The sequence below is a fragment of the Mytilus edulis genome, chromosome 10 (assembly GCF_963676685.1).
Source record: "Mytilus edulis chromosome 10, xbMytEdul2.2, whole genome shotgun sequence".
Taxonomy (NCBI): domain Eukaryota; kingdom Metazoa; phylum Mollusca; class Bivalvia; order Mytilida; family Mytilidae; genus Mytilus; species Mytilus edulis.
In genome coordinates, this window is record NC_092353.1 from 6948559 (window position 1) to 6963581 (window position 15023).

The 15023-nt window shown below is 33.4% G+C and overlaps 3 protein-coding genes across 5 annotated transcripts in view; 1 reads left to right on the forward strand and 2 right to left on the reverse strand.

Moving 5' to 3' along the window:
• On the reverse strand, window positions 1–3222 carry LOC139493257 (uncharacterized). Of its 2 annotated transcripts, none has more exons than XR_011656960.1 (2): window positions 2024–2231; window positions 1–830 (listed from the first exon to the last, which is right to left on the reverse strand). XR_011656960.1 is itself a non-coding variant. In XM_071281484.1 (2 exons), the coding sequence occupies exons 1-2, from the start codon at window positions 3146–3148 to the stop codon at window positions 440–442; spliced, it is 684 nt and encodes a 227-aa protein (XP_071137585.1). In that variant the 5' UTR covers window positions 3149–3222; the 3' UTR covers window positions 1–439. The 2 variants fall into 2 exon arrangements, 1 of the variants encoding a protein (XP_071137585.1); XM_071281484.1 differs by lacking the exon at window positions 2024–2231 and adding an exon at window positions 2856–3222.
• Window positions 3223–5542: 2320 nt separating this feature from the next.
• On the reverse strand, window positions 5543–8683 carry LOC139493258 (uncharacterized). The gene is made up of 2 exons (XM_071281485.1): window positions 7983–8683; window positions 5543–6082 (listed from the first exon to the last, which is right to left on the reverse strand). The coding sequence occupies exons 1-2, from the start codon at window positions 8639–8641 to the stop codon at window positions 5572–5574; spliced, it is 1170 nt and encodes a 389-aa protein (XP_071137586.1). The 5' UTR covers window positions 8642–8683; the 3' UTR covers window positions 5543–5571.
• A 3879-nt stretch (window positions 8684–12562) lies between these two features.
• Window positions 12563–15023, forward strand: part of LOC139493259 (RING finger protein 17-like) — a 63584-nt gene continuing 61123 nt past the window's right edge. For both annotated transcript variants that reach the window (XM_071281487.1, XM_071281488.1), the window contains exon 1: window positions 12563–12704. In XM_071281487.1, coding sequence (XP_071137588.1) covers window positions 12653–12704 — 52 coding nt within the window. In that variant the 5' untranslated portion in view covers window positions 12563–12652. The remainder of the gene's footprint in view (window positions 12705–15023) is intronic.

Below are 15023 nucleotides of genomic sequence, written 5' to 3' on the forward strand. Positions count from 1 at the left end.
TTCAACTTCAAAATTAATCTTTGTTTTTTAAATAACATTTGAAAAAAATAAAACAAGAACCACCAAAAATATTGGACAGTACAATACGGTCACAACCAAAACAACATCCAGATAGTACGAATAGTGTCGGACACAAAATGTGCTGGGTGGACAAATTTAACATGGATTGACTTGATATGTCAGCATAACATATAGTCTTGTCTTTAGGACATAGTGCTGTCATAGAAAAGTTTGGCCTAGTTGAAGAGTAGTATCCGAGATTAATATATTGTTAATAATTGTGTAGATGTATGTATGTATGCCTGTATAATGTGCTAACAAGTCTCTGTGATGTATATACATGCGTCTGTGTACCACGGATATTTTAGTAATTTGAGGCACGAAATTCTGGTTAAGTATCTCATCCCAGCATATAATAACTACACCAAAAGTATGACAGTTAGTAATCTTTCACAGTATCAATAAATCCACTTGCTCTCGAAGATTTTTTATACTCCAGTGCAATGATGTCATCGTAACGTCTCAATGTTACTCTGATGCCATTTACGATTATAACACTACCAGCTAACACATCACGTGATTTCTGACTATCTAATAAAATGATCCATCTGAAAGACATTGGAAAGTACTGGAGAGATTTCATGCGACATTCTTTGTTTGAGAATAACAGACATTTCAGTTGATGGTATACATCTTCATGTGAGGCATGACTTCCGCCCAGATCAAACACCAAAGCATTTGGAATAGGATCCGGTTGTGCTTTTGTTTCACTACTTTTAGCGTACTTCTTAATTTCTGCCATTACATCATCAAATATTTCATTAGAATACCTGTAAAATTAAGAATTTCATACAAGGTTCATATTTTGGTAGAGTTTCTGTAAAATTGTGAATTATTATACTTTAATAGTCTATAAAGTTTAAGTATAATCCCGTGATTCGATATGTATGATACTATCCGTCCAATTTAGAACATGATGTACTTAAATTTAAGAAAAAAGCAAAATGACAACCCATTCATACGGAACTTTTTTGAAATAACACATGGATGTTTCAAAAGGTGTATCTTACAGGTAGTTTATCGTAAACTTATAACAGTCCCTGCCAACTATTTGTGTAATGCCCCCGCAACTAAAATGAAGGGTGGGGGGGGGGGGGGGGAGATTGTTTTTCCCTTGTCTGTTACTCCGTCTGTATGTCCATAACATTATACGTATATAGTTATTCAGAATAACTCCTCCTACAGTTTGAATCCTAGGAATTTTCACTTTGCTGTCTGTTTGTACATAATTATAATGGAGGTGTGCATGTGGTCAGGGTTTTGATTTTTATAGATATTTCCTCTTTTAGGAGATATTTGAACTTTGTCATTTTTTGGGGTATAAGCGGTGAAATATTGAAGTTATTATTTTAGATAACACTTTGCATCTGCGAGGGCATCAATTGTGTCTTGCAGACAAAATAAAAAATCAAAGAAAATCATATACTGACTTTGTTATAAAACAGTAAATTCAGAGTGGAGTGCAGGGACATCACTTTGTCTAGTTTACAGTTGTTCTTGTTTTTAAGATCTTTTAACATTACATCAATAATCTTAACGCTGCACCACTAGTTGGTTGGCCGATATGGAATATCCGTTTCACAGATGATATTGGCTATGATCCTAATCTACAATTCCGTCCCCTTTTCACGAATGTGACCTACCGACTTAGACTTGTTACCGGGTTTGCAACAATATGAGCAACACAATGGGTGTCACATGTGGAGCAGTATCTGCTTACCCTTCGAGAACACTTGAGATCACCCAAAGTTTTTGCAAATTGGTTGGGTTCGTGTTGTTTCGATGTTGTGTTTGTGTGTTCTATTGTTTGTCTTTTATCTTTTTTTGGCCATGACGTTGTCAGTTTATTTTCGATTATTGAGTTTGAAAGCTCTCTGGTATCTTTCGATTCTCTTTCTCACCACTGCTCTAGATCATCAATAAATATAATTATTATATAGACGAAATAAATGTGTATTATTACCTGTGACATTACTTTTCAGTTCGAACTTATTCAACAAATTTTGAATGGGTGTCTTTGAGTTTGGACCAGAAACATTAAACTGAGACACCAACACATCTAACGGTTAAAGAAAATACGCCATTGACGAATCATTCCTATGACGTCATTGTCGGATCAAAGACATGACGTCATAGTCAAATGGCTTCTAGATCTTGTAAGCTGCAGTTTTTGCACAAACATATAGATGCCACTGTAACCTCGCAGCTTTCGAGGGCGGTCTTCGGATAACGGCATTTACCAGTACATACATACATACATACATACATACATACATACATACATACATACATACATACATACATACATACATACATACATACATACATACATACATACATACATACATACATACATACATACATACATACATACATACATACATACATACATACATACATACATACATACATACATACATACATACATACATACATACATACATACATACATACATACATACATACATACATACATACATACATACATACATACATACATACATACATACATACATACATACATACATACATACATACATACATACATACATACATACATACATACATACATACATACATACATACATACATACATACATACATACATACATACATACATACATACATACATACATACATACATACATACATACATACATACATACATACATACATACATACATACATACATACATACATACATACATACATACATACATACATACATACATACATACATACATACATACATATATAAAAAATAATTTTATAATTTGAAAACAAGTATCACTTACTTGACTTTTTCTTTCTTTGGTGCACGAGGTGTGTTTGATTTTGAGGAAGATTTATTAAATGTGGTAACAGTGGGCACCAATGTTTCTGATACTGTGTTCGTAGTTAACTTCGCCGATCCTTTCGTTATAAAAGATTTTGATTTCGTCAGAATTTTCGGCTTCACACACTTTAGCTTAGTTTCTCCTTTAGATTCCAATTCTGTTTTCGTCTTTGCCTTTCGTCTCCATTTACGAGCGAACTTTGTCGGTCGGATTTGTTCTTGGATAACAAGCATTGCGATTCTACGAAACATTTTGATTAAACCTCAGTTTCTAAATAATAGCTCAGAAAATCAGTAAAACACTCCTGTGTATGTATACACAAAATAGAACATGTACGTGTAAAAAAGACCTGTTATTTACTTAGGTATTCTAAGTAGCTACTGGAATAAATGATCACTAAACAGATAAATCAATTTTTTAGCATAAAGTAAAACCAATTAAATAATTTAATTTATATATATGTGGGTTAATAATTTAAATATCCTGTTTTTTATATATGTATAAAACTTTTCATGTATGAAAACCACTTGAGATGTCTTTTATGGTGTATAGATCAAGCGAAAGATAAATCATTTTGATTAAAACACGAAAATGTCATAAAATCGTTAATCGTCTCCGTCTTTAAAGTTTTTTGTAATCTTTTTAATTGAATATATAACTTTTTAAAACTATAAATACATTTTGAAAATTTGAAAATAAGGCCAGTTATATCTGATACATAAATTGAATGATTTTCTTTATACGCTGGTTTTCATTATGTCTTTATTTGTGTAGACACGGGATAATGTAGTGATTCCATTTAAACAAATTAAGATATACTGCAGCAAACCAAAAACATACTTGAGAAATCCTGGCGTTTGTTAGTCATGTGTGATTTTTAATTTGAATTCATTTATATATTTAGGAGTTTGATATGACGTCCATTATCACTGAACCAGTACACATTTGTTTAGATTTTTTGTTTAGGCTGAAGCATACGATATTTTCTCGATGCGATGAAGACCCATTGGTGACATTGAGCCGTTTTATCCTCTCTGGTCGGGTTGTTGTCTCTTTGACACATATCCCATTTTCATTCTCAATTATAATGAGAAAGATTATATCTGTGCCTACTTAATGTAGCCCGCTTCTGGGTACTGTGTTTGGTGGCTTTGTGTTGGTTTCTGCACTTTGGTTGGGTTGTTGTCTCTTTGAAACCATTTCCATATTAACTGTACTTTATTTGTAATCACACATTCTTTTTTTTATTAGCATTGGTGTCACGGTACGTGTATTTATAAGTATAGTAAATTAACAGCATAAATAACCCAAAATTTAGAACTCATGTTAGAGAACATGATGTTTTAATTATGTCCAAAATATATGTTGAACTTACTTCAAACAAAAATTTGAAAAAACAAGAAATGGGACAACTTTTAAAAAATTAAATGAAAGATCAATGTATTATTTGTGTTATATGCGTCAAATCGCATGCACTTACTAGAATTATATATGAATGTAGTTCGCAAAGGAAATCTAATGAAAAATATTTTTTAAACACTATAGAGAGAATAGATTTTGTTGATATTCGTTAAAATATGAGTTATGTACCACATTTCAAAAAGTTTCAAACAGATAATTTATTTATGTATTATTGTCATTTTGTTTATTTTCTTTGGTTACATCTTCTGACATCAGACTCGGAATTCTCTTGAACTGAGTTTTAATGTGCGTATTGTTATGCGTTTACTTTTCTGCATTGGCTAGAAGCATAGGGGAAGGGTTGCATGAGATCTCATAAACATGTTTAACCCCGCCGCATTTTTGCGCCTGTCCCAAGTCAGGAGCCTCTGGCCTTTATTAGTCTTGTATTATTTTAATTTTAGTTTCTTGTGTACAATTTGGAAATTAGTATGGCTTTCATTATCACTGAACTAGTATATATATATTTGTTTAGGGGCCAGCTGAAGGACGCCTCCGGGTGCGGGAATTTCTCGCTGCATTTAAGACCTGTTGGTGACCTTCTGATGTTGTCTGTTCTATGGTCGGGTTTTTGTCTCTTTGACACATTCCCCATTTCCTTTCTCATTTTTAATTGATTTTTTTTGGTGCTATGATGTATATTGATAAAATGAAAACTTTGTACGTAAATGAGACAGCCCAAGAACAAATATAACCAAAAGATACTAGCTGTGACCCAGTGGACAACAGTAGAGGTATGTCAAACTATGTGTTGCACATTTTATCTGTATTATGTTATATATATATTTGAAAATTTAACTGTCTCGAGTGGATAAATATCGTATCACACTCGATGCAGTGGTAGATATATATATATATGTAAAGTCTCTGAATGATTGTATAATAAAAACTATAACACAAATTCCCATACGTTTCGGTATATATAATGCCGTTTGCCTTCAATTACAAGCAAGGGTGTGCTGTCGAGAGCCTGTTTGCGTTTGGACACGCGACGTATAACAATCAGTAACCATGAATACTATATCTGCGTAAGATACCACTCTGTTATGGTTAACCGTAAATAATGATTTTTTTCGCTCTAAAAGTATTTTATTTTATTCAATTGTGTTTTGAATAAATTATTAAAAGTATGTCCGATTGTAAGAAATGATTAGTGTATCACTTTGACTAATTGTACACGACAATAAATGCAATGGATATCTTTATTTTATTTTTAATTTACTTTTACTGTCTTCATTATTTTGGGTGCCGATTTTGCTTTTTTCATAGAAAACGGTAATTTCAAGTCTCTTTTCTCGCTTCTTATCTTTTCTAAATACAAATACGTCTGGTGTTCTCTGCTTGTTATCTCATCTAAGAATTTTATGACAATTTGGACATCATCAAGTCTGAATCCAGCACGAACCATGTGATCTGCTTCCAACTTGCTTGAAACTTCCACCAGCCATCTATTTCTCACAACAGTATCGCCAGCACGTACAGACAATGGATCAAACTGTAGTTTTGTGATATCACAATTGAATTCGTTCACCAGCATATCTTTTACCTCTTTGTGTGAATACTTTTCATTTTCTGGTAGACTGAAGCACACCACTAGAGGGCGTTTTTCTGGAGGTATTTTGAGTGTATGTGTAGCTGGGTAGCATCTATCTTCATATTTACTAGTATCCCATGTTTTGGGCAGAGCTGACGAGTCTTCAACATCCAAATTGGCACCCGTCGATCTTAAACAATTGAAATATGATAGTAAAGTACAATTAGAACATAACACAAAAAAAAAAACAATTCAGAAATGGAATGCGAAATGAGCGACGCAAAATTTTACTTTTATTCAGTTAACGAAGAATTTAGCTCTGTTGTAATATTTGTTTTCGAAAACAGTTATTGTAACAACTTCTTTTAGATACACCAAACTGTTGTGACAAAGTTCAATAAACAAATTAGAACGCATAGAGAGAAAGAAAAATAAACACCGCACTTAGTTTTAACGTGCTCCGTGTATCTACCAACTGTTGTGACAAAGTTTAATACAGAAATAAGAACGCAAGAAAAGACAGAAAAATAAACATCGCACTTAGTTTTCACGTGCTCCGTGCATCTACCAACTGTTGTGACAAATGTAAATAACAAAACAAATTAAAACGCATGGAAAGAAAGGAAAATGAACATCGCACTTAGCTTTCACGTGCTCCTACATTTTATGTTGATTTTTTAAGGTCTCAAATTCGGTTGACTTTGACAACACTGAAAAACCAGATGTAGTTAATTAGCATCCAGCCAATTTGAAACCACGACCAGATGAAATGTTTTTGAAGATTCCTATATGTTATGGATTTGGAATAAAGGTAAAAAGTGCAGATAGCAGCCTTAGTTAAGTATATCAATCCATTTTTGTACATTCATCTGTTCAATAATTTCCATACCAATATATTCACCAGAAATCTTTTTTATGACTTTAGTTTGATGGGATTTCAAATTGTATCCAACTTGTCTACAGATGTGTAATAGATGTGCCTTGATATGCCTAGGTTAATTCCCCTTAATTTGGACAGATTATTTATTTAGTATTTAAATGTTTATTTTAAGTTAAATTTGATTTAAATATAGTAGGATAAAAGTAAAGAATGATAATTTAACTGTTTTAGTTTTTAACTTTGATGTTTTTATAGTGTTTTAAGAATATTCATTTATTCAACTTTTCTTCAGTACCTTTTATGTTAAAGTTCTCTTGATTAATGATAAGTTTAGGATATCATTTGATATTCAGTCGGAGTCGGCCTTGCACAGGCCTCCAAATACTGGCCGGAACTAATATTAGTACTATTGGAGTCTAGAGTTAGCCACCACTTCGGTGCAGTTCGCCAGTGTTAGTCACCCCTTTTTGGTGCAATTTTACTACTTTTAAACACAACGCGAAGCAAATTTACTTTATTTTACTTAAAAGACTAACTCTGGGAACACTCTACTTTTCATTTTACATTTGAAATTACTTTATTTTTGAACTTCAGTTTAGAAAGTTTTCTGACTCCTGTTTATTTCCGACTTTGTTTAAATTCATGCAATTATTGTACATTTATGAATAAATTATAGTTTCATTTGATTTATTGTCTGTTATTCAGCCAAAATCTGATATCAGGTATCCCGATGGTCGAATAGGGACGAAGTACTGGCCGCTACACGTCCCGGGAGGTGTCGTCACCGACCCCCTCCGTTACAGATGTAATATTATGACTAAATATTATAATTTGCTGTAAAGTAAATATGTTGCCCAATATTGTACTCATACCCTTTATCATTTAAATTGTGTGTTTTAGTGCTAAATACAAAGATTCATATATTTCTGATAAAATATATGTTGACTGTCCCGTATAATTATTTATAATTATATTTCATTTTACACTAGGTGGTGGCAATGTCCCATCGAGAATTATTACATCTTTTTTCTTCTATTAATAGCCATGCGCTATATTTTTTGGTCATTTTTTCCCATGAATTTAATAGTCAATGATATTTCAAGCTTTTAATCGTCCCGAGTCTCGGCGAATTTTGATTAAAACAAAAGTCATCAAAATATCTTTTATATCAGTTTATGGTTTGTCTAATGTATCATAGTAAATATGTTACCTTTTAAGTAGATCTATATCTGGCTCATTGTTCTCGACGACCTCACTGTCTTCTATATTTGTAGATGTAACGAGAGTTTCACTTTTATCTTCGATCTCTGATACATTCTTTTTAAACAGGGTGGCTGATGGCTTAGCTCTAGCTTCTTTTTCTCTGAAAGGATCCCGGAAACCTAACGAACGAATGTTTTCAGGTAGCTTATACTCGGAAGCTGCCTTAACGTCATCCGTAAATGAAACCTGTTTTCCGTGCATTACCACAGCTGCCGACTTTGGTCTGTAAAGTTCGCCATTATCATCCTCGCTCCTACGGACTAAGCATCCAGTTTTTGGCCTGACTCTGTCGGCAGTTTCTTTATAGAATTTCCATTGAAAGCTATCTATAAGCGGGTTGTAGGATAAAACTGATTTAAAACCTTTCAACTTTAAAATCTTGCTCATCTTTGTACGTATTTCATTTTCATTGCCGTGCATGAAGGCTTCCAAGTACTTAACGTCGTCAGATGCACAAGCTTTGTCAAATAACTCATTGATATCTACATTGTTGACCTCTGCAGGCTTCGTAAAACAAGAAGCGGATCCTGCTCTATAAGAACTCAATGGTATATGGTATTTTGATTCTATATTACGTAAAATCATAGCCTGGCTTGATGTGGGCATTATACCAAGATCTTACCTAACAACCCCATGACGACAAACTGTGACGTGATATTTGCATAACGACGTTCAGTTATTGACATTAATATACACATATGTTTTGTTCTCTTGGTTTTGACTTGTGAATACTATATGCAATTACATTTCTATAATTTAATTACCACACCAATTTTCAGAGTATCTGTGATTATAAGTCCGAGACTGCTCTGGCGTCTGACTTATTTTATCGCGAGGGCTCCAGTAAGTTATAAAATGGCTATCAAACGTCAGCGTCATATCTGACTATTAATCTGGCGGTTGATGTGTATCAATGGAAAAACATTTATTGTGATAAATCATTAAAATCTATTGATAGAGAACGATAGTTACACACTGAGTTTCAAGGTTGTATTTCTAGAAATTTGCTCTGAACTTTATATATAAAATTGACACATAATACATGGTTACATATATATACATGTAATGAGACACAGAGCCCTATTGCTTTCAAAATATGTTGCCAATATTCCAAGGACATATATATAGTAACTAAAATAAGTCGAAATAAGTGCAACAGTTGAGTTACCTGATAATTATTCCAAGGATTTGGAAAAAAAATATGGCCAAGATCTGATGAAATAAAAGAAGATGGAGACTTTTATAAGATATACACAGTGACAGAGAATCTTCTTTACAATTTATTATTATTGGTTTTCGGTCATTATGTAGCAGAGTGATTTTTATGATAATTTTATATATAATTGTAAAAATCATCTTTTTAATTACTATATTTATTATAAAGCTTAATTACGTATTTGAATATTGTATATTCAGTTTAAATTATTACTTGCAAACCTTACTTTTATGTATAGTAATATTCACGTTATTTTATGAATATTCATTAGGGATTTACTTGAATCATTGTATTTGATTGGCTGTTTATATTTCGCGGTAGATATATTAATGTTATATGAAATAGCTTGTTATTTATATATGTTGTATAATTGCTATTTCAGACTTGTTATTTATATACTGGTACAATAAAGAATCAGAACCTTAAGCTCTCATTGGTGTTATTCCTAACGCATAGAAAACCACCTACTACAATTACTATTATTTATTGACAGATCCTTTAATTCAAACTAATTAGAAAACGACGGGTGTGTTATTGTTCAGAGGTCTTAAGGATGTATTCTTCTGACTTTTCAGTCTCGTTAAAATCTCGTTCTTGAATTATTTCCAAAACATGTGATAAAAGTGGAAAATATCAACGAATTTCCAAAACATTTGATCAAAGTGAAAAATATCAACGAATTCTTAAAATATTATGATCAAACATAACTCTGTGAAAAAGTTGTGTATTTACAATGAATGGTTTTTGAGTAATCCAGTTTTCAAATTTTACGACCAATCAAGTCATTATTTTTAGCCAAAATTTTGAGAAAATGGGTTAGGGATACAAAAAATAATTTTACAAGAATCATGTACATCCCATATCATTTTGGTCTTTTCAAATTTCTTAGATATGTATTCTTTCAATCATTTACAACAAAAAATTTGAAATAATATGGATTTTGTTCTTAAAACTGAGAAAAATCACCAAAATACAAAATTGACAGCATGGTAAAATTTACACAAAAAAGCGTCAAACCGCTAGGATAAAACTTTCTTATATCAACACCGACCTATAGTTTTTTTAAGTAAAATTTATTCAGATTGGTCCACTTTATCTTTATAGAAAGTATGAAAAAAAGTTTAATTGTGGAACTGTGATTTTTTTCACGATAATAGCCCAAAAAGTTGTAAAAATCGATGACAAATGGGAATATCATCAAAATTGGGCATTTTCAAAGTGCTGTAGCAAAAAATAAATAAATAAAAATAAATTATTTGTTGTTGCTGTTGTTTTTAATAAGAAATTTCTGTGGCGATTTGATTTATTTTTTTCGAAAGCATTAATTAATGCAAATTGCATTTTATGTTATTTCTATTATTTAAGACTTGTAATTGTTATTTTATAGGGCACTTGTATATGGTGAATATTATAACAAACATTTTATAAAAGAACCTTAGCATTTATGATTTATGTCTATATTGGAAATCCTCACGCAACTGTACATTATATCATGATATTTTATACAGTATAGTTCAAAAAAGTAAAAATACAAAAATACTGAACTGCGAGGAAAATTCAAAACAGAAAGTCCCTTATCTGGCAAAATAATGGCCAAATCAAAAGCTCAAACTCATCGAACGAATGGAAAACAACTGTGTCAACTGTTTGTCAATGCCACTGTTTAAGACACAATAGAAGGGGAGGACAGGGGGTACCCTTCTCCCTTTTCCCACCCCTTTCTCCTTTCTCCTACCCCTCTTCTCCTTTCTCCTACCCCTCTTCTCCTTATTTTATTTTTCATATTTTATTTTTTTCTCCAACTTTTTCTTCTTTCTCCCAGCCTTCCTCTCCTTTCTCCTACCCCTTTCTCCTTTCTCCCACCCATTTCTCCTTTCTCCCTTTCTCCCTTACCCCTGTCCTCCCCCTCACACTAGTTTCCTGTGAAAAAGTGTCCGCCTGGACAGTTTTTTAATAGAATTTATGTATTAAAAATTTCCATTGCCATGAAATATTGTCCCCAAAGTGTACAGAATTATACATCAAAAGTTATTTTAAAAAGACAATTTCAATTTCGCAGCAAAGTTACAAGAGTTTATTTAGTGGAAAATTTTCATTGGGGACATTATTAAATCCTACAAATTGTTTTAAAATTGTGTCCTCCAACCCAAACGAAATTAGTTACCTGTTACCTTCTGTTATTTCCTTCTCTATCAGGTGAACCTTGAGTTGAAGTAATGTACTTTTTCAAACTGAGAACTTTACTATATTTATATGTCACTCGCATGATTATGACAAGGGACCAGAAGGTAAAATACAAATATAGAAAAGCCTGTTGGTCATTGCGACAAGATAGATATAGGAAGTTGTGGTGTGATTGCCAATGAGACAACTCTCCATCCAAGGATGTATATTAGAGTTATACGTCCTTGTCTCTATCCAAATGAAATAACAATTTATAAACGTAAACAGTGGCATTATAGGTCAATGTACGGCCTTCAACTTAGCCATGATTGATATATTCATTCAAGATGATGTATGAGCGACAATGAGACAACCCTATGTCAAGATATAACAAAATGCATTAAAAGCAATTTTAGGTTAAAATATGTCCAGTAATAATTAACAGCTGATTATTAAAGTCCATGATTAATTATTATATCACCAGACTTTTCAATATGAAATGGACCGGTTCTGTATAAATTTTACGGATGGGTACAAACTATCTCCAGGGGCGGATGCAGGAATTTTCGAAAAGGGGGGGGGGGGCCGGGGTGCTAACCCAGGGCAAAAGGGGGGGGGGGTGCAAAGGGTGCAAAACATATGTCCCGATACAAATGCATTGATCGGCAAAAAAAAGGGGGGGTGCGCACCCCCGGAACCCCCCCCCCCCCTGGATCCGCCACTGATCTCAGCTGCTCTGCCTCAGTCATCCTCCGGGCTCATCCTACACGGCCAAATGGATTGAAGAGGCCGACAAATTATTTAATATGGATAGTAGTACTAAGATCGATATTTAAGGGTTTGGATGTGTGTGTGTGTGTGGGGGGGGGGGGGGGGTCTGTTATTCTGTAAACATTTAATTTTCACCCCTTTTTTTCTCTAATCTTCAAAAAATAAACCCCTTTTTCTCTAATCTTCAAAAATTTAACCCCTTTTTTCTCTAATCTTAATTTTTTTTGCCCATTATTCTCTAATCTTAATTTTTTTGCCCATTATTCTCTACTCTTAATTTTTTAAGGGCATTATTCTTTAATCATTTAACCCCATCCAAACCCTCATATGATGTGTTTCATGACAAAACGAAAGTAGAAAGTCAATATTTCCCGCCAAATATATTTGATCATCTCGTTGATTGCGAGATTTCGGAGCGTGCATGCACGACGGCCTGTGCTTCATTTCTGCAGACAACAGGAGCAATTATGCAAAAGTGTCCTTCTTGTCCGAAGTGCTGTAGCTTTTATTCAACCAAAGGTAATACATGCATAACATGACATTAACGAAAGCGGCTCATTGCCGGTGAAGACATAAAAAAGGGGGAGGGATTTTGCTGTTTATTATTGTTCAGTTACATGAGTTAAAATGCTCAGTACTCAAGGATAAGATCTTATTCATGATTCTGTTGTTTATACTTGTGAAACCGGATAGTGCTCGCTAATGACCCCCAAAAACAACTGGAAACAAAGCAGTGGCTAATATTTTTCTTGTTTGTTCCTGGTTTGCTTTATTTATCAAGTGGTAAAATTGGGTGACATCCTAGTCCAAATAATTATGACGCCTTGGACGGCTATTTTATAATTTTTTTGGGACGCCGTCAATAAGGGAACTAAAAAAATCCAAATATAAAAATACCCTCAGAAGACGGCATGATTATCTGGACTAGGTGACATCCCATTAGTCCGACAACCATTATTCCGACAGCCCATTACTCCGACAACCCAATATTCCGACAGCCCATTATTCCGACAGCCCACTATTCCGACAACCCATTACTCCGACAACCCATTATTCCGACTATGCATCTATCTTGTGTGTATGGGTAAACATTGACCTATATTGGTTTACTTTTGTAAATTGTTATTTGGATGGAGAGTTGTCTCATTGGCACTCACACCACATCTTCCTATATCTATTGATACTGAATGTTGTTTGATATCAATGTGTAAGTTTTTTTCTTTTTTCCTATTTTGTTTAGGCTCCGATTTCAGGGTTTATTGAACATGTTGAAGTCGGCTATATCGTGTGATGCGTTTTCAGATAGCAACTCTCAAATACTTTTTTATTTAACAAATAATACCTGTATGACTATTTCAATAGTTTATTTTATAATGTTATGTAAAATACTGTATGTTGTATCAATCATGTGTATATGCCCCCCTGGGGACCTAATTTGGAAAATAAAATTTATCTTATATTATCTTATAACTCAAATGATAGCCAAGTTGAAAATTCTCGTCATATTTTTCTCAGAAACTACAAAACAATGATTTCTGAAATTTTGTTTCAATGTTTATATAAGTCCATTATACTGTCTGGTGCTTTTCAGATTCACAAATCAACAACTTTCGGCTATTTACTGAAATATTTAAGCGGGGTATCGTCAGTAGCTCACACCATCACTGGTTGGTCTTGATTTATATATACATGTATGCTCTTAATACCCTGTAATTTGGAAAATGAAATATTCTTTTCTGTTCTATTCTGTATACATACAGATTTCAAATTGAGTATATAGAAAGTCCTTGTTTTCAAAATTCCAATAGGGAACATACCTTTTATAATTGTATAAATAAACCAATTGTTCAGACGTTTCGGCCATTGGCCTTCTTCAGTTATTTATTATTCCTCTATATCAAAGAGGAATAATAAATAACTGAAGAAGGCCAATGGCCGAAACGCCTTCTTCAGTTATTTATTATTCCTCTATATCAAAGAGGAATAATAAATAACTGAAGAAGGCCAATGGCCGAAACGTCTGAACAATTGGTTTATTTATACAATTATATATAGAAAGTATTCGAACTATCTTAGTCTTATGTAACATATACGTAGTTATTTCTTAAAATCTGTTATTACATAAACGTAATAATATACAGACAGACAAATTTTATTTTACCCTGATACCCTGATATTTGACTTGAAAAGTGTCGGACTTATGGGTTGTCGGAGTATTGGGCTGTCGGAGCAATGGGTTGTCGGACTATTGGGTTGTCGAACTAATGGGTTGTCGGACCAATGGGCTGTCGGACTAATGGGCTGTCGGAATAATGGCGTGTAACCGTAAAATTGCCTATGAGATAACTGTCCACAAGATACCAAATGTCATTAAACTTAATAACTGAAGATCACTGTATGAGCCAAACCCAAAGTTCATAGTTAACTTTAAAAGGCCCACTTTTAAAGCCCAGGAATGACCATGATGACTAAAGTAACAATTCTGAATTCAAACGTGAAAACTGGCAGCCTAACCTAAAGGCCTAATTTATTTTCAATATGATATCAGATGTGAGTTCGTGGTCTAGTGGTTAAGACAGATGGCTACAGTGCTAAAGGTCCCAAGTTCGATTTTCACACAGGGTTCTAAAAATATCAGTATATCAGAGTGGGTTTCATTGGGGTCTAAGGGTGACCCTGGATTGCCAATTTTTTGTAAGCGTGACATGTAAAAGTTAAATTAATGTGCCATGAAAACGTGAAATGCAGTCTAGCAGGACACAGGAAATTACAAAAAAATGAGAATTGCTTATGTGCATAGTGTAAGCAGGATACAGGAATCTGACAAAACAGTTAGCA

Coding starts and splice junctions, on each gene's coding strand:
- LOC139493257 (XM_071281484.1), bottom strand. CDS start 3,148: ATGTTTCGTAGAATCGCAATGCTTGTTATCCAAGAACAAATCCGACCG. Junction 831..2,855: donor CCAAAGAAAGAAAAAGTCAA/GTAAGTGATACT, acceptor TTAATTTTACAG/GTATTCTAATGAAATATTTG.
- LOC139493258 (XM_071281485.1), bottom strand. CDS start 8,641: ATGCCCACATCAAGCCAGGCTATGATTTTACGTAATATAGAATCAAAA. Junction 6,083..7,982: donor GATATAGATCTACTTAAAAG/GTAACATATTTA, acceptor CAATTGTTTAAG/ATCGACGGGTGCCAATTTGG.